At 54.6% G+C, this 15106-nt stretch overlaps 2 protein-coding genes across 8 annotated transcripts; one reads left to right on the forward strand and one right to left on the reverse strand.

The window, feature by feature from the left end:
• Positions 1–87: 87 nt before the first annotated feature.
• ZNF219 (zinc finger protein 219) lies at positions 88–14426 on the reverse strand. 6 transcript variants are annotated; one of them, XM_069485178.1, is made up of 6 exons: positions 8305–8321; positions 7307–7385; positions 3543–3631; positions 1864–3268; positions 1424–1555; positions 93–1151 (listed from the first exon to the last, which is right to left on the reverse strand). In XM_069485178.1, the coding sequence occupies exons 3-6, from the start codon at positions 3546–3548 to the stop codon at positions 547–549; spliced, it is 2148 nt and encodes a 715-aa protein (XP_069341279.1). In that variant the 5' UTR covers positions 3549–3631; positions 7307–7385; positions 8305–8321; the 3' UTR covers positions 93–546. The 6 variants fall into 6 exon arrangements, with proteins under 6 accessions (XP_069341315.1, XP_069341305.1, XP_069341296.1 ...); XM_069485214.1 differs by lacking the exons at positions 7307–7385; positions 8305–8321 and adding an exon at positions 14218–14426 and having other exon boundaries at positions 88–1151; XM_069485204.1 differs by lacking the exons at positions 7307–7385; positions 8305–8321 and adding an exon at positions 8807–8857 and having other exon boundaries at positions 88–1151.
• Positions 8832–13452, forward strand: TMEM253 (transmembrane protein 253). Of its 2 annotated transcripts, XM_069485225.1 has the most exons (7): positions 10893–10933; positions 11058–11196; positions 11597–11707; positions 11801–11857; positions 12146–12256; positions 12376–12522; positions 12870–13144. In XM_069485225.1, exons 2-7 carry the CDS (start codon positions 11089–11091, stop codon positions 12936–12938), a joined length of 603 nt encoding a protein of 200 aa, XP_069341326.1. In that variant the 5' UTR covers positions 10893–10933; positions 11058–11088; the 3' UTR covers positions 12939–13144. The 2 variants fall into 2 exon arrangements, with proteins under 2 accessions (XP_069341334.1, XP_069341326.1); XM_069485233.1 differs by lacking the exons at positions 10893–10933; positions 11058–11196 and adding an exon at positions 8832–9208 and having other exon boundaries at positions 11801–11934; positions 12870–13452.
• Positions 14427–15106: the final 680 nt, after the last annotated feature.

Raw genomic sequence — 15106 nt, forward strand, 5'->3', positions numbered from 1 at the left:
TTCTTTGGGTAATAAGTGTGTGGAAAGATGATTATTTCCTGGACATAAGAGCCCAAGGAGGGGAATAGGACATAGACAGACACAGGGCCTGTGCCTCACGACACCTGTTTATTGGGGACACGACTCTGCGACAGGGATGACAGGAATCGTACCAAAAATAGCGACGTCTACAGGGCCCCTGATGGGGCAAGAAGAGTACAGTGCCCCCCACCCCCACCCCTTGTACAAAAATAAACTCTCACGCCTATGGACCAGCAAAGACTGGCAGAGTGGCTCCTCAACAGGGACACAGCCTTCTCTGCCAGCCCTGGGACCCCGTTCTTTGACCCTCACCTCTGCCACTTCTAAGGCACTGTGACTCCCTTGGGCTGGGTGGGTACCGCCCGCCCACCTTCCTACGCCCACCGCCCCCTCCACCTCTGGTCCGCCTGGGGCTGGGATATGGGTCCCACGCTGCCCCCTGCTGGCTGCTCTACCAACTACCTCTAGCGCTCCCCGGCTCCGGCGGGGTAAACTCACTAAGCTAATCGCCCCTAAGAGGGCTCCCTACCGTTCTTGCCCCGCCAGCCCCGCCTCTCCCGATCTCGACAGCCCGGGGCCCTCCTCCCCTTCCTGCAAGGGACTGGGAGGGGTCGATCCTGATGGTGCTCGGGTATAGGGAGGGGACGCGTCAGCCTGTGGTGGCCGGCGGCCCCGAGCCCGGCGGCTGTGGTGCACTTGAAGGTGCAAGGCCATGAGCTCGGGGGCTCCAGTGGCAAAGGGGCAAAAGAGGCAACGGTGGAGGGCACCCCCCGGCCCGGCCTCGCCTCCTGGCCCGGCCCGCAGGGACAGGTCCAGGGGTTCGGCCTCACCGCCTCGCCCGTTGCGCAGGGTCCTCCCGGGACTGGCGGGTTTCCGACGGGACCCCGGCCCGGCACCACTGGAAGGAGGCCGGGGGCTTGCAGTGCCCTCGACCCAGGTTGCAGGTTGCGGAGCCGACTTGGCTCCAGACGGCGGGGCCGAACCCCGCTGGGAAGGGGGAGGTGGCTCTGGGGGTGGCCCGGGGCCTGCCCCGCTCCTCTGCTCCCGGTGATGACGCTGTAGGTGATACTTGAGCGAGCCGGATTGGGTGCCCGCGTAGTCGCAGTGCGGACACTTGTAGGGGCGCTCACCTGAGGAGAGTGGGTGGGATAGGGTCACGAGGTTATGATCACTGCACACCCCCACCGGCATTTCGCTCAATTTACAGACCTTATTCTCAGGACCAGGAAAAAAAAAGCTGCCTCTCCCTCCCGTTTTGATTTAATAAGGGGAGATTTCCTCAACTGATCTCTGGCCAATTCGAAGGCTTCCGAACGAAGGTCACCTCTCGGCGATTCCCGTAGCCCTCACCTTTCTTCCTGCACTCCAGTCCCCTCCCCAAGCCAGAGGATGCCTCCCTCACCTGTGTGCACTCGCAGGTGCACTTTGAGGTGATGCGCTGAGCGGAAAGATTTTCCACAGAATGGACAATCCTTGCCGGTGGCCCCCCGGCCCCCTTCAGGCCGGGTCCCTCCAACCAACAGCCCGTTCTCTTCTGCAATACACACGTCAAGAAGTAAGAGTGGCCCTTCGTCCGGTCTGGGCCACGCGCTCCCACCACCCCCATAAGACTGCTTCCCCTCGGGGACCAGGAGGAAACAGCGGGTTGAGGGGACCCTTAAGTGTTGAATTTGTTGTGAGTTAAGAATCAGTGTCCTCAGAAGATGGCGAAGCCTGGGGGGGGGGGGGGAATCTCGGAAGAAATAAAAGGTCCTTTCTAAAAGGAAGCTACAGGAGGAGAGTGGTGGCGTCAGAGTTCGCCAAGGATGAGGGATACCCGGAGAGAGGAAGGTCCCTACGTACCCTGCGTGGTGGTCGATCTTGCCTGGGCCCCCGTAGCAGGCGTAGAGTGCCCTGGCCCCTCGCCTGGGCGCGGGTGCAGGGAAGCCAGAGGGCCCAGCGACCTGCCCCGAGCCCAGGTCTCCTCCTCGGCCTCCACCACCTCCTCTTCCTCCTCCGGCTCCTCCGTGCGGTGCCGCCGAGCCCGTGCCGGGAGAGCAGAGGGCAGTGGGCGGAAGCCTCCAAAGCTGCGGCCGGTGCCAGGCTCCGCACCCTCACCATTGGGCCGGCCTTCGCCAGCTCGCAGGCTCAGGTAGCCCAAGAGGCTCGGGGGCTCACGGCGCTCAGCAGGGGTGGGTGCCGGGGCCAAGAGGAGGGCTGGGCCCAAAGGCTCATAGGCCAGTAGGCCCAGATCAGGAGGCTGGGGGGCCCGGGCAGGCCCGGAACCGGGCCCCGGGGCACGCAGTGGACCCAGCTTGCTGGCGTGCACCTTCATGTGGTTCTTAAGGAACCAGGGCTCCTTGAAGCAGCGGCCACACACGGGACACGCATGATCGAAGGAAGCCTTGTGCTTGCGCATGTGGCCCTTGAGAAACCAGGACTGTGTAAAGCTCTGGCCGCACACTTGGCAGCGGAACTCCGGAGGTGCGGGAGGCTCCTCGGGAGCGGCAGGAGTGGCGGCCGGGGTTGCCTCACGTTCGGGCTCGGGCTCCGGCTCAGGGACTGATCTAGGTTCAGGCTGGGGTGGAGGCTGGGGCTGGGGCGCAGCGGAGGTAGCCGCCAGGGGGCGCTCGGGAGCCCCGTGGGCCGTCAGGCTGTGGTGCAGCAGCTCCTCCTCCTGGCTGGAGCCGAAACTGCACAGGCCGCACTTCCAGGGCCTGTGCAGGATGTGCAGATGGCGCTCCCGCTCCGCCGAGGTGCGAAACTTGCCTTTGCAGTAGGGGCAACGGAAGGCGGACGATGGAGCCTGGGGCGGCGCCAGACCCTCAGTGGCAGGGGTGGTCTGCATGCCCCCTGAGCTTCGGGCTCTCCCCAATCGGGCCTCGCGCAGTAGCGCGCGCTCCTCCAACTCCAGCAACAGGCGTGCAGCGGGGCTACGTGGACGTTCAGGCTGGTGCGTGCGCAGGTGGGAGCGCAGCAGAGCCCGCTGCGCTGCGCGGTGGCCGCAATGTGGGCACTGGAAGGCCTGGGAGCCGGGATGCGCCCGCAGGTGCAAAGCCAGGATGGAGTTGAACCTGAAGCGCTTCCCGCAAACAGGGCAGGGGAAGCGCCTTTCGCCTGCACGACTCTCAGACCAGGTCACTGCTCCCATCCCGGGCGACCCTGCGCTCACGCCTGGCCCGTTGGAGTAGCGCTGCAGATCCAGCTCGCCGTCGAAAGCCGGCGGCGACGGCGCTAAGTGGCCGCCCGGGGCACGGGGACGTGAGCCCTGTGGAGAAAGATGGAAGTAGAGCAAAGGGTGGAAAACGGAGAGCTGTGGAGGAAGCAAGGGGATCGAGGACCAGAACACGAGGGAAAGTGGACTGGGGCCTGAACCAGGAACGCTGGGTGCCACTCACCTCGGGAAGTTGGGGGATGGATGGGAATTGAGATGTTGGAGCCAAGAAGATAATTTCTAATAATGGGAGGTCAAAGAAAGAGGTAGGCAGGGGAGGAGTATGCAGTTATAAGTACTTGTAAGTTGAGGCCAGAGCTTCACTCACCTCCATGGACCCCCTTCACATTCTTTGGTTCTGGGGAGTGCAGGGAAGAGGAGGAAAAGCTGCTAATGAAGGCAACAGGTGCTGAGGAGCTAAAGCAAGAGAGACAGATTTGGAGGAAAAGATGAGCCCTGATTTTCAGCAGTGGAAAGTCACCCTCTACTCCAGAATCTTAGCACCCTGTATTCCTAAAACCTATCCCTTCTCCCTACTTGCATCTGAGGCACAGGAGGCAGCTGTACTAAAAAACTGTACCCCTTGATTTGCCAAGCCCACGAGGCTCCCTAATATCCCAGGTTTCTTCCCCAAATTAGACATTTTAAATGTCTGGTCCAGAACCACCACTACCATCCCACCCCCTGGTGGTAGGGAAACCATCACAGTATACCCCTCTCCCATTTGGGTTGGGCTGCACAGTGTTATGAACAAATGGGGTGGGCCTGCCATGCTCCCCAGTTATCCAGGTGGGACCAGTTGCTCTCAGACCCTTAAATGACCAGCCAACCAAACATCCTTCCAGGTTCCAATGCTTCCTTCTGCCCTTACCCTGTCTTTCTGTCTTTTCCCCCCTCATTCTCCCTCCCTCCGCCTGGATTCCTGATCCATTCATTTCCATTCATTACAGAGACTCATTCATGCATGGGAGAGAAACACCTCCCAGCAGCAGAGAGTCTGAAGACAGACAGAGGGGGAGGGGCATGAAGGGGGAGAGAGCCAGAGGGAGAGGGAATGAAGAGAGAGTTGGGGGAGGAGTGGAAGTTAAGGGGCACGGCCAGCCTGGGGAAAGGGTTAAAAACGGCAAATACCGTATAGGATTCATCCCCTTGTTTCAAACCTTGGAGCCTGTGGTATGATGGGGCATCTGAGCCCCTTTGTCCAGGGCTGTTCCGAGGCAGGCTTTCCTCCTCTCTGCAGGGGAGAGGCTCCCTCACACAAGAGGAGGATTACACTGGCTCTGAGCTCAAGAGGCTGGAGTGAGGGATGGGGGGCGGGGCTGGGCCATCTGCACAGATAGGGGCTCAGCACATGCTCTGAGCAGGAAGGGGTTAAAATTCTCCAGGCTAAAATTCCCTAGGCCTGGGACGTGCAGACCTCCAGTGCTAGGGAAGGAGAGGAGCACTGAGAGGAAGAGGATGGGGTAGGGGTATTCCTGATTCTAAGCTGCAGAGGAGATCAGCATTAGGACTTAGAAGCAACCCCAGAATTAAGATTCATGGAAATAGGCCTGAGAGGATGACCAGAAGTCATCCAGTCTACCTTTTTGCCTCCATGTAGAATTGTATCTGGTCAAGGCTAAATGCATGTGGGCCTAACCTATTTTTTTGCCTAAGATAGAAAGAATATTTGAGATATAAAGAACTTCCTTACAAAAGGCATTATGAAACTGAAATGGGTTACTAAGAAAGAAAAGGATTCAAGCATTATTTAGCTTAAGGATCTTTAATAGAAGAGAACTGGGCCAAGAGTCAGCCCTGCTTATCAGCAGAGAGAAAAGGCTCTGGAGGTCCAAGACTTCTTTAATTTTCAACATTTAGTGGATGTGGTAAGACTGCATGAAGCAGAAGGAACCTGTTACATGTGGAATCTGGGCTATAGTAGTATTATTAGCAGAAGGTTAATTAACAAAGTGTCCTTGTCAAAGGGTCACTAGATGACCTCCACTACCATTTAATATGTGTGTTTCTATAGCTCCAAACTAGGGCACCCACTCTCATCCTCTGGATTCTCCAAATAAACTCCTTTCCTGGGACTAAGAGACTAGCTGGGCTCACTGAATAGTGTCACGAAAGGTGAGTTATAATAGGTCTGAGGGGTACAAGGCTATTGTGGGCCCAGTCTGACCATTAATAGCCCTACAACCTTCAGTAAATCACTTAACCTCCCAGTTTACTCATCTGTAAAATAAGGGGGTTGGACTAATTTATACTGATAGTCCCTTCCAACTAGAAGAAAGTTTTGTGGTTCTAAGTCACAGGACCCTTCTGGACCCCAGAGAGATGTTAAAATAAATGGTCATTCCTTCAGTACCATGGAGAGTGCAGTGGGCTACCAAGGAAGCCACTTTGGCCACCTCAGTACCATAGATAGAGCTATGAAGGGATAGAGGGACCTCGTTTGCCATTTTAGCATCACAGATGAGGCACTGAGAAAAGCTAAAGATTTTTTTTTTTTTTTTTTTTTAATTCCTATCTGGGAACCATAGGAAAAAAAAAAAAAACAGTGGTACCAGAGGGATTATTTAGGCCTTTTGGATATCACTGAAAATAGACAGAGGTAATAGAAAATAGATGTAACTAGAAGAATTTTAATTAGCTATAAGGAGTGTCCTGACAGTCACAGTTTGTACATCCTGGAATGAGTTACTGAGGCATCATATTTGGGTCCATCACATTCTGTTGCTCTCCTGGGGATTCCCGGAACATCCTGGTGTACAGCCAATCTGGTATATTCAGAGGAAGCAGATGGCGGGGAGACGGGGAGCTGGGAATACTGCATGGTCATAGCTGACTAACCTATGCGCACATACTCTGATTCTGAGAAGATTCCAGGGCCCCTAAAACTGTCTTAGGATAGCAAGCAAAATTACTTCATGGGAAGCTGGCCTCAGATCCGAGGCAAGAAAAGTAGGAAGAGGGCAAAGCTTCCCTCCCAAAACAAAACAACAACAAAAAACCACTTTGCACATAACAAGTTACAGGATGGAAATACAGTAATATACAAGAAGGCCCAAACTGAAGCTGAATTCCCCAGCAGGGAAAGTTTTCCCAGAAGATGGCCTAACATCAACAAAACTCACTGAGAGATTTTCCTAGGCTCGGTCAAGCTCTCCCGAATCATCTCCACACCAAACCAGGTTCCAAGTGTCTAGCCCATGATTTTTTCTCAATAGAGGAAAGCACTGACAGGGACTGGGATTCTATGAACTGCCTTGGAACCTAGGTCATGCATGTATTGCCAGAGGACAATAATCACAGAGTTTTCTATGGTTGGCCCTTAAACACTGCCATGAGACTTGGCCAGACAGTAGCACTGACCTACTTTCCACCCCCACTGGGAATCAGGGGTTATCTTGCCCTTATTTAGATTCCATAGGGATGCAGGGCCTGGGATAGGGATCAGAAATCTTTTAAAAGCAACAGGCCAATTATTCTTACATGCTAGGACAGCACTGGTGGGGAAGGGGTGTGGACCATCAAACCTTACTGAATAGAGAAGGATGGAATGGTTGGTAAAAAGACTTAGAAACGACTGGTATATAGAAGCATCGGCTAAATGGACCACAAAGATTGTCCCTCAAGCTTTGTGGTTCAAAAGTTTTTAGGGTCAAAGTGTAAGGGGCAGGGGTTCAGGACTTTTGGGATTTGGCTGTAACTAGGCCTCTGTCTCTGGTCATCTTTAATACTTGATGTTTTTCCCTCTGTTGAGAAACCTACACCTCCCAAGTCTGCTAACAATTATGATTGCCACTGCACTAGATGGGGTTAAAAGGAAAGGGAGCTTCTTAGGTGGTCCAAAGTCAAGACTACCTTGATCACATAGAAGTGCCAGTTGTTCACTTTTATGGTCTCCTCCCCAGGCCCTCTGAATCTCACTGCTCAGATAGCTGCTTCAAATCTACCCCACTCCAGAGTTTGCCTGCCTTTTACACCTAGTTCTTGGTAAAGCCTCCGTCCTTCCATCCTCACTCTCCTCAGTCCGGGGCATGGAACCTCAGTCATGGACTCCAAACAGAGAGCAGAAAGCAAGGGAAAGGTACACCTGCTCACCTGCTGCCAACCCACCACGATGAATCTTATCCCAGAGGCATGTCCTAACATGACCCCGATTCTGAAAGTTCTGGAGGACCTGGATTGGGGGAAGGGGGGTATGTAGCCAGCCCTAACTCCCCTTAACTGAAGCTGACCCTAGAAAAGTCAGTCTTAGCACCCACAGGAGCTTCAGTCCTCAGACTGGGAAGTGGGGGAGGTGGGGGGGGTGGGCAAAAGAGCCTCTGGGAAAATCCCCCTCCCAGAAATAGGTTGGCAAGTAGGGTATGACCTGTGATCCCACAGGAGAGGTTTTCCCAGCAACACCTCAGACCCCTCCCGGGAAATATAAGCCAGAAGGATAATGGGGGGCAGGGCTGGGAGATAGGGAGGCCAGGGCTCAGCTACCCCTGGCCAGGAGAACAAAAGCTGAGTTACAGCCGCCTCCGCTGCAGCCGCGGGCCGAGCTCTTTGTGACACTTTGTTTGGGACGCAGAGAGAGAGGCACCCCCCATCCTTTCCCCTCCTCCTACCCCACCCCCCCGCCCCGACTCCCGGAGAGTTTGGGTTCCTTCCCCCTCCCCCACCAGCCCTACCTGGGCCGGGGGGGCGCGCATCCACTCAGGCTCGCGACTCAGCAGCCCCGCACCCCCCAGGCCCCTCGCGCCCTGCCTTCGGGCCCCTACAAAGACACTCGCCACCCCCGCCCCCACTCCACCCCCGTTGGCCCTTCCCCTTTGGTGTCCGCTCCCCCGGCTCTTCCACCTGGCCCCCCCTCTCTCGGGGCCCCCCTAGCTCTCCAGGCTTCTGAGGCCGCCACCCCCATCCCGCCCCCCCAGGAGCTCTGGGCGAAGTTTGCTTGGGGCCGAGCCGGCGCCCCTCCCCCGCCCCCGCCCCCTGCACCTGCTCCGAGTCCGGCGCGCGGAGCGGCCCCCCCTCCGGGAGGGGGGGAGGGGGCCGGGGGCGGGGGCCGGGTGGCGGACGCGGGGGGGCCGGGAGTGGGGGGAGCGGCTACTCACGAGCCCCGGGCGGGCGGCGGCGGAGCGGGCGGCGGCGGCAGCGGCGGCGGCGGCGGGCGGCGGGCCGGCGGCGCGGGCGTCAGCGTTACGTGGGGCCGGGGGAGATGCGCCGGGCCCCGGCCCCCCCGCCCCCGGCCCGGCCCCCGCCCCCTCCCCGGTCCCCCGCCCCCGGCCCTGGCCCGCATTGTGTGCGGCGGGAGGCGGCCCGGCCATTAGCATGCGGGGGGCGGCGCGGCGGGGCTGGGAGCCGCGCGGGAGCTGGGTTCTGGCTCCGGGGACAGGGAGCAGGGGACCCCGGGAGCCGCGAGAAGCCGCCGCCAGGGGCGGGGTGCGGGCAGTTTGGAGACTGGGGGCGCTGTCGGAGGGAGGGAGAAAGGGAGGGAGCGGGGGTGGGGCGCACAGACGATTCCAACAGGAGACTGGAAGAGATTTTGAAAGGTCATCTCGTCCTTCCCCCAGCCTCCAAGCAGCACTGCCCCTCCCACCCTAAACCCGGACATACCAGGGAAGGAGTTGGCTCTGCCGCTCTTTCTGCCCCAACATGCACAGACTCGGGAAGTTCTTCCTGGGGTTTTATCTCAAAGCCTCTCCCTTACAATTTCTGTCTCTCTTTGGGGGGAGGAGGAGGGGCGATTATAGAGATAGTTAATGTCGGCCGTATAAGAAACATTATTAAAGTTACTCTTCGGCCCTTTCTGTTCTTTATAAACAATTCCCTCTCCTTCCTCTAGAATTCTATTTTCCATTCCTCAAGTCACTTTAATGGCCCTTCAATACAACAAATATTTACTGAGTGCTTACTAAGTACCAGGCACTGTACTCAGCGCTGTAGGGGATGCACAGAGGAGAAGGATGTGCTACCTTCCTTCCAGGAGATTGTAGTCTAGACGGAGGCTACAAACTTGTAAGTAGTATATTCATATTAAGTCAATATTTACTGAATGCATGTTCACATATTTAATGGCATATAATCCTTACAATGACTCTCTATAATATAATTAGTCCTAAGTTACAGGTAGGGAAAATGAGGCTCAAGGAGTCTCTTTCTCCACTGGCCTGCAAACTCAGGGATCCTCAATGCAAGCCCAACATCTCACATCACCACCAAACAAAATTAATGCACATGAGGATTGAGGAGGGAGGAGTGAACAAACAACAGTTCTCAGAATCCCTTTAAAATGTGATTCGAACTCCCCAGGAAAGAAAAGATCAGATACAGTGCTTCAGTGATGTTGGCTCAGCACTGGGTAGGGCAGAAGTGACTTATAAAGAAGGCCATTTGCCTCCCAGAACCCTGCCTCTTGGTACTTACTCCCAGGGGTCTTCTGGCTCAGTCTTCTTCTATTATCAATAATAATAAATGATGATGATGATAGCCACTAACATTTATTGAGCACTTACAGTACCAGGTGCAAGGCTAAACTGGTTCATATGAGTTTTCTCTTTTAATGCTCAAGGCAACCCCTTGAGATTGGTATTATAAACTTCCCTTTATAGGTAAGGAAACAGAGAGATTAAGCAACTTGCCCAAGGGCACCCATGTAGAACTGAGATTTGTACGAAGGTCTGGTTGTCTCCAGACTTCAGGCTCTGCCCCAAGATGGGCCTTTCCTATCTTTGATCTATAGAGTATGTATTTGGGCTCAGCTTGTTTTGCTTCCTACTGTAGAAATAAATGTCCCTAGCTTAGCTTCTGAATAAGCCTTTTAGTATGTGGGCATCTGTGTGACCTCATCAACAGCACTAATGGTTATTAAGCACTTGCTGTGAATTAACAACCCTTTACAGTCATATCGTTAGCTCCCATTTGTCAGAGAGCAAACTGAGGTTCAAATAGGTAGAATAATGTGTCCTAGGTCACACAGCTAGGAAAGTGGCAGAGCTAAGATTCTAGTCCAGGCCTATCTGCCTGCAAGGCAACTTCTCTCTCAAAAATATTAATTGTTGCAATAGTATCCTTCCCAAGACTGACCATTTAAGGACCATCTTCCATATATGTCTAGCTGCAGGTTATCACTGAGTCAAAAACAATCACCACCATAAACAAGGCTCCCCATCTATTATTCAATTATTCAGTTCAGAATAAATACTTCAAGAAAGGAAGGAGAAAGAAGAAAGTGTCCAGACAGTGAGAAACATGAAAGTCAGTAGAAGTAAACCATACCTGGTCTGGGGACAAAGCTGCAAGTGGTAATGACAGGGGACCGATCCAGACAAAAAGTAGGATCTCTCCAGGGAAGAGCAAGTAATTTGAGGAGGAAGCCAAAGAAATGAGAAAGATTAGATGGAAATGAGGGGAAATTAAGGTCCAAGGCTGATAGTGTCCATGGGGATGAGGTGAGTAAAACCAGAAGAGGAAGCCGGGATGGACAGAAATGGGGACAAGGGGAAATGGGAACAGAGTGAGGCAGGGCTGGGCGTCTTGTGGAGTGAACTGAGGCTGCTGTCTACCCAGGGCCACTCCCTGGATCCTTAGGCCTTCACAGGGACCTTTGCCCTACCACACCCCAGCCCTGACAGCCTTTCTCTGCCAGGAGAAGTTTGTCCGTCTGCTCTGAGCTACCAAGCTCCTCAGGAGTCCTAGGACCCAGCTGTGTCCCAACCTTTTGGAGTAGTTGCTTCAGATTAGGTATGTGTGAGGCCCTGGGCTTCAACTCCCTGGATATTGGGAGAGGGCAGAGGGGTAGCTGAAAATGATGTTGTTGCATGTCCTGTTTCCTGATAGGACCCATAATGCATTTTTCCCAACCTAGGAAGCACCCAGCTCTTGTGGTCAAGGGCCCCATGGAGGAGAGAACAGGACAGCGAGAGGAGGAGAGATGCAGCCTCCGTCTGAAAAAGCTACAGCACTGGGCAAGGCACAGGCAAAGTGGGCACCTCTTGGTGCTGGCGGTGAGGCCAAGCTGCCCCACCCCAGTTCTCAGCATATCCACTTATACCCAATTCAATTTCTTCCATCCATGTTTAGTGAGCACCTACCATGTGCCAGAAACTGTGCTAGGCTCTGAGTGGGAGGAGGGTGGAGGAAACAGAAATAAACAAGGCAAGACCCTTAATCTCCAAGTAGCTTCTATCATGTGGGGAAAATATACAGGTAAGTAACTAAACTACAACATGAGGCAGAAAAAAAATGATATTTACTTTTTAATTATCACCTCCTTCACTGCCCTTGGTTGACTACTTTCCTCCAGGTACATTCATCCCAACTGCCAAGCTCTAGAAAAGGTAGGGGTTGGGAGGAGGGAAAGGAATCTCTGACAGTGCCCTCTCAACTACCTGTCCTGTCCCCCAGGTGAGTCAGCTATGGCTGGCAGTGACTGTGGTGCCCTTTGCTGTCGCCGTTGCCTGCCTGAACTCTGATTGTCACATGGCCACAGCACTACCTCTTGGACCCGGGGCCTCAGTAAGATCCACTGCAAAGGAGGGTGGAAGGAAGGCCCTGGAGGCCCTTCCCTGATAGGGCCAGAGCTCAACACTTGCCCTTCTCACCATTCAGGGTCTCCTCACTGGGATTGTCACCCTTGAGCTTCGCAGAGCACCCCGTCTCTGGAAGGTGAGAGGGGGGAAAAGAATGCAGTATTGTGCTCTTACCCTGCAAAACAGACACACATACACCCCTCAGCCCAGGAAGTGACTCTAAGTGTTGACTCATCCACTTAGCTGTCCAACACTGGCTGGCCTAAAAGACTGATGAGGGAGAGCAAGAAAGTTAGAGGATGATGGCCCTGTTTGGAGGTGGAGAAGCAGGAGCCAAGTTTTGTTTTCAGCTAGGCTGTAGGTGGGGCTTGAGGTTGGAATGAGTCTCCTAGGCTGGGCAGGGCTGAGCTGGCTCAACTGGCAGGTGCGGGCCATGATGATATTCAACACCTTCAACCTGATCTTGGGTTTCATCGTGGTGGTGGTCGAGGTGATGAAGACAGCCTTGGGGTCAGCCCCAACTGCACCCTCCCAGGTATGGGTGAATGAAGGAAAAGGGGGGAGAATGAGGAGGCAAGAGGAGGTGGAGAGGCAAAAGGGCAAACCAAACAAGTGCTGGGTCCCTGCAGCATCTTCAGCCCTGTCTACCTGCAGCTGGCTGGCTTGCTGGTGCTGGAGCTCAGCACTGAGGCCTTCACCCTAGCGGGAGTGCTGATCTCAGTGTATGCCCTATTCCTGCTGAGCCAGAGGAAGCCAGGATGCTGCAGGAGCCAGAGTCTGCACTACCAGGAGCTGCAGGAGGTATTGCGGGCAGGGAGGAAAGCAGCTAGCTGCCAGCCAATTTTTCCACAGGCTATTCTGGTCAGTGGCACTTAAGGGAAAACAATTGGGCAGGAGGAAATTAAGAGGTCCTAGAATGAAACTAATTGGCTTTCTGGCTTTGGACATTTCCCCCCTAATGGTGGGTAAGAGGTGGGTATCTAAATGATTGGGGATAGAAGAGTAGGAAAGCATTAGGAAGCTGCCTAAATATTGGAAGGGCTTTGGGAAACATGAGAAAAAATGGAGAAGGAGGAAGCAGTTGCTTCTCTCTGTGGTTTCTCCTTTCTTACCCCTACAGTTTGCTTACACCTCTGTCTGGTTTTCAGGGCCTCTCTGAGTTGGAGGAGGTTCCTAGTTTGGAGAGCGGTCCCACGGTGGCCAGCACAGGAAACTGAACAAGTGAGAGAATGGGCAAGGGGGAGCAGACAGCTGTTGCTCTCCTGCTACCCTGAGGGAGCGCTCTCCAGACATTCCTGCATCCCACCCTACCGAACTCAGAAGCTAGCTGGACTCCCTTGATGTTATCTGGTGGGGAGCCTTCAGTCCTTACTCAGAGCGGGACCCTTTCCCTACCCGTCCCCGTTAGGGGAAAATATACCTGCACGACAGTCCTCCCTCACCTCACCGCCCTGAAAAGCTGCTTCCTCCCTTGCATCCCTATCCTCCCTCCCCGCTGCCTTTCCATACAGCTTCACATCTGCCTTATTTCACTATTCTCTTCTGTCCACCTTTCACAATTCCATTCACTCCAAGCCCGGGTTCCCACCTACGCCAACTCTGAATCCAATTCAGGGATGCTCCAGTTTCCCCTTCGATCCAGTCTCTTTCTACTCTAGCGGAGACTACAAGTCCCAGGACACCCCGCTACCCCGTGACCTGCTGGAAAATAAAGAGCCTTCCCTCCGCGGTGGGGGCGCTGTGCATCTGCTGAGTGACGCGAGGCGCTGGAAGTCAGGGCCTAGCCGAGTTTCCTCGGACGCGACCACTGGCCCCGTGTTCGGGGAGGAGCTGGGCAGACAGTCCTGCGCGGGGGCGCCGCTACCCCAGCCACGGCAACTGAGAGCTGACTCTGGATCTACATCCCTGTCGCCGGCAGCTTCACAGACCGGCGAGAGCTAGAGGCTGGCGCTTAGCAGAGCTGGGGGTTCCCAGAAGCTGTCGCTGCACCCCCTCGCACGAGTGCCCAGGTCCAAAGTCCTGAGACTTGGAGTGCGCGCGAGAAAGGGGTTGGAAATGATGAGTCAGAAGCGCGGGCCCTTTCTTGTCCCCCTCCCCCGGGGCCTGGGCGTCGGTGAGGACAAGCTCGCTGGGCAGATGGGTGGACAGGGCAGGCGGAGGGAGGGACGCTGCCACCCGACCTAACACTTTCCCGCCTCTTGCAAGCACGCTGGTGTAGCGAGCCCGCGCTGCCGCCACCCTTTCTCTCCAAGGCGGGAGCGAGACTGCGCAGGCTCGGCCTCTTGGCAGCCCCGCCGACCTTTGATCCTGTCTGCGGACGCGTTGCTGAAGCTCTTCGTTGCGCTCAAACCGCACTGTTTATTACCTGTGCAAGTGTGCTCGGGTGGGCTTGGGAAAAGCCCAGGAAAACTGGGAGCCCCGCTAGCACCAGCCGGGCAGTTTACTAGCCGCTAAAAACTAGAGATTGGCCAGAGCTGGAGTACTAGGAGAACTCACCCCAAATTCACACAGTGCCCAGGATGGGTGTTCGCCTTACACTCATTTTTGTTCCCATTTGAGAAAGCTTCTTTCCCTAGAGACCACTGCTTCTCCCGGCTTAGTCAAGCCCAGCCACCAGTGAGGATAGGGCGCAGCCTGGCTGCCTTGCCTTGACATTGCAGTGGCGCCCGCTGCAGCTCCGTTCTGTTGTGATACCTAAGGAGTGGTAATAGTCTGTCTTACTGTGACAATAGTGGGTGGGGACAGTTTTGCAATCAGGCTGTGGAATGGAGAAAAGATCTGGGCCTCCCTCATTTCTTCCTCCTTCTAATCTAACTGCCAGAATAATGGGAAGCCAATAATGAAGGGCCCTGAGAAAATTATTTTTTTCAAAGTCAGAAGGTGGTGGTAGATGAGGAAGCTGAGGGAAGCAAATCAACAATTTGGTCTGTCCTCCAGCTTTTAATGATGTGGTCAGAAGTCTAGATATTACATTCCAGTTCCTAAAGAAGCTCAGTGACCATCCAAATGAACCTGGTATTAATCAGGTTTCAGGGGTGGGGAACCTGTGGCCTCAAGGCTGCATGTGGCTCCTGGGTTAGGTTATGCTGTGGTAAATGCCAAAACCTCAGTGATTTAAAGCCACAGAGGTTGATTTCTCATATGCATGTCCAAAGTAGGCTGGCAAAAGGTTCTGCTCGGGTACCCAAGCTGATGGAGCTCCACCATTTTGAGATCCTACCGTGTCACCATGAGGCTTAAGGTTAGTCACCTCAGAATGTGAAATAAGCATGAAAATTGTTCTTGGGCTCTTAAATGCTTCTGCCCTGAAGGGATAAATGTCACTTCTACTCGTTGGTCAAAGCAAGTCATATAGTCACACTCAATACCAAGGAGGCAGGAAGGG

Source organism: Eulemur rufifrons, chromosome 2, assembly GCF_041146395.1.
Source record: "Eulemur rufifrons isolate Redbay chromosome 2, OSU_ERuf_1, whole genome shotgun sequence".
Taxonomy (NCBI): domain Eukaryota; kingdom Metazoa; phylum Chordata; class Mammalia; order Primates; family Lemuridae; genus Eulemur; species Eulemur rufifrons.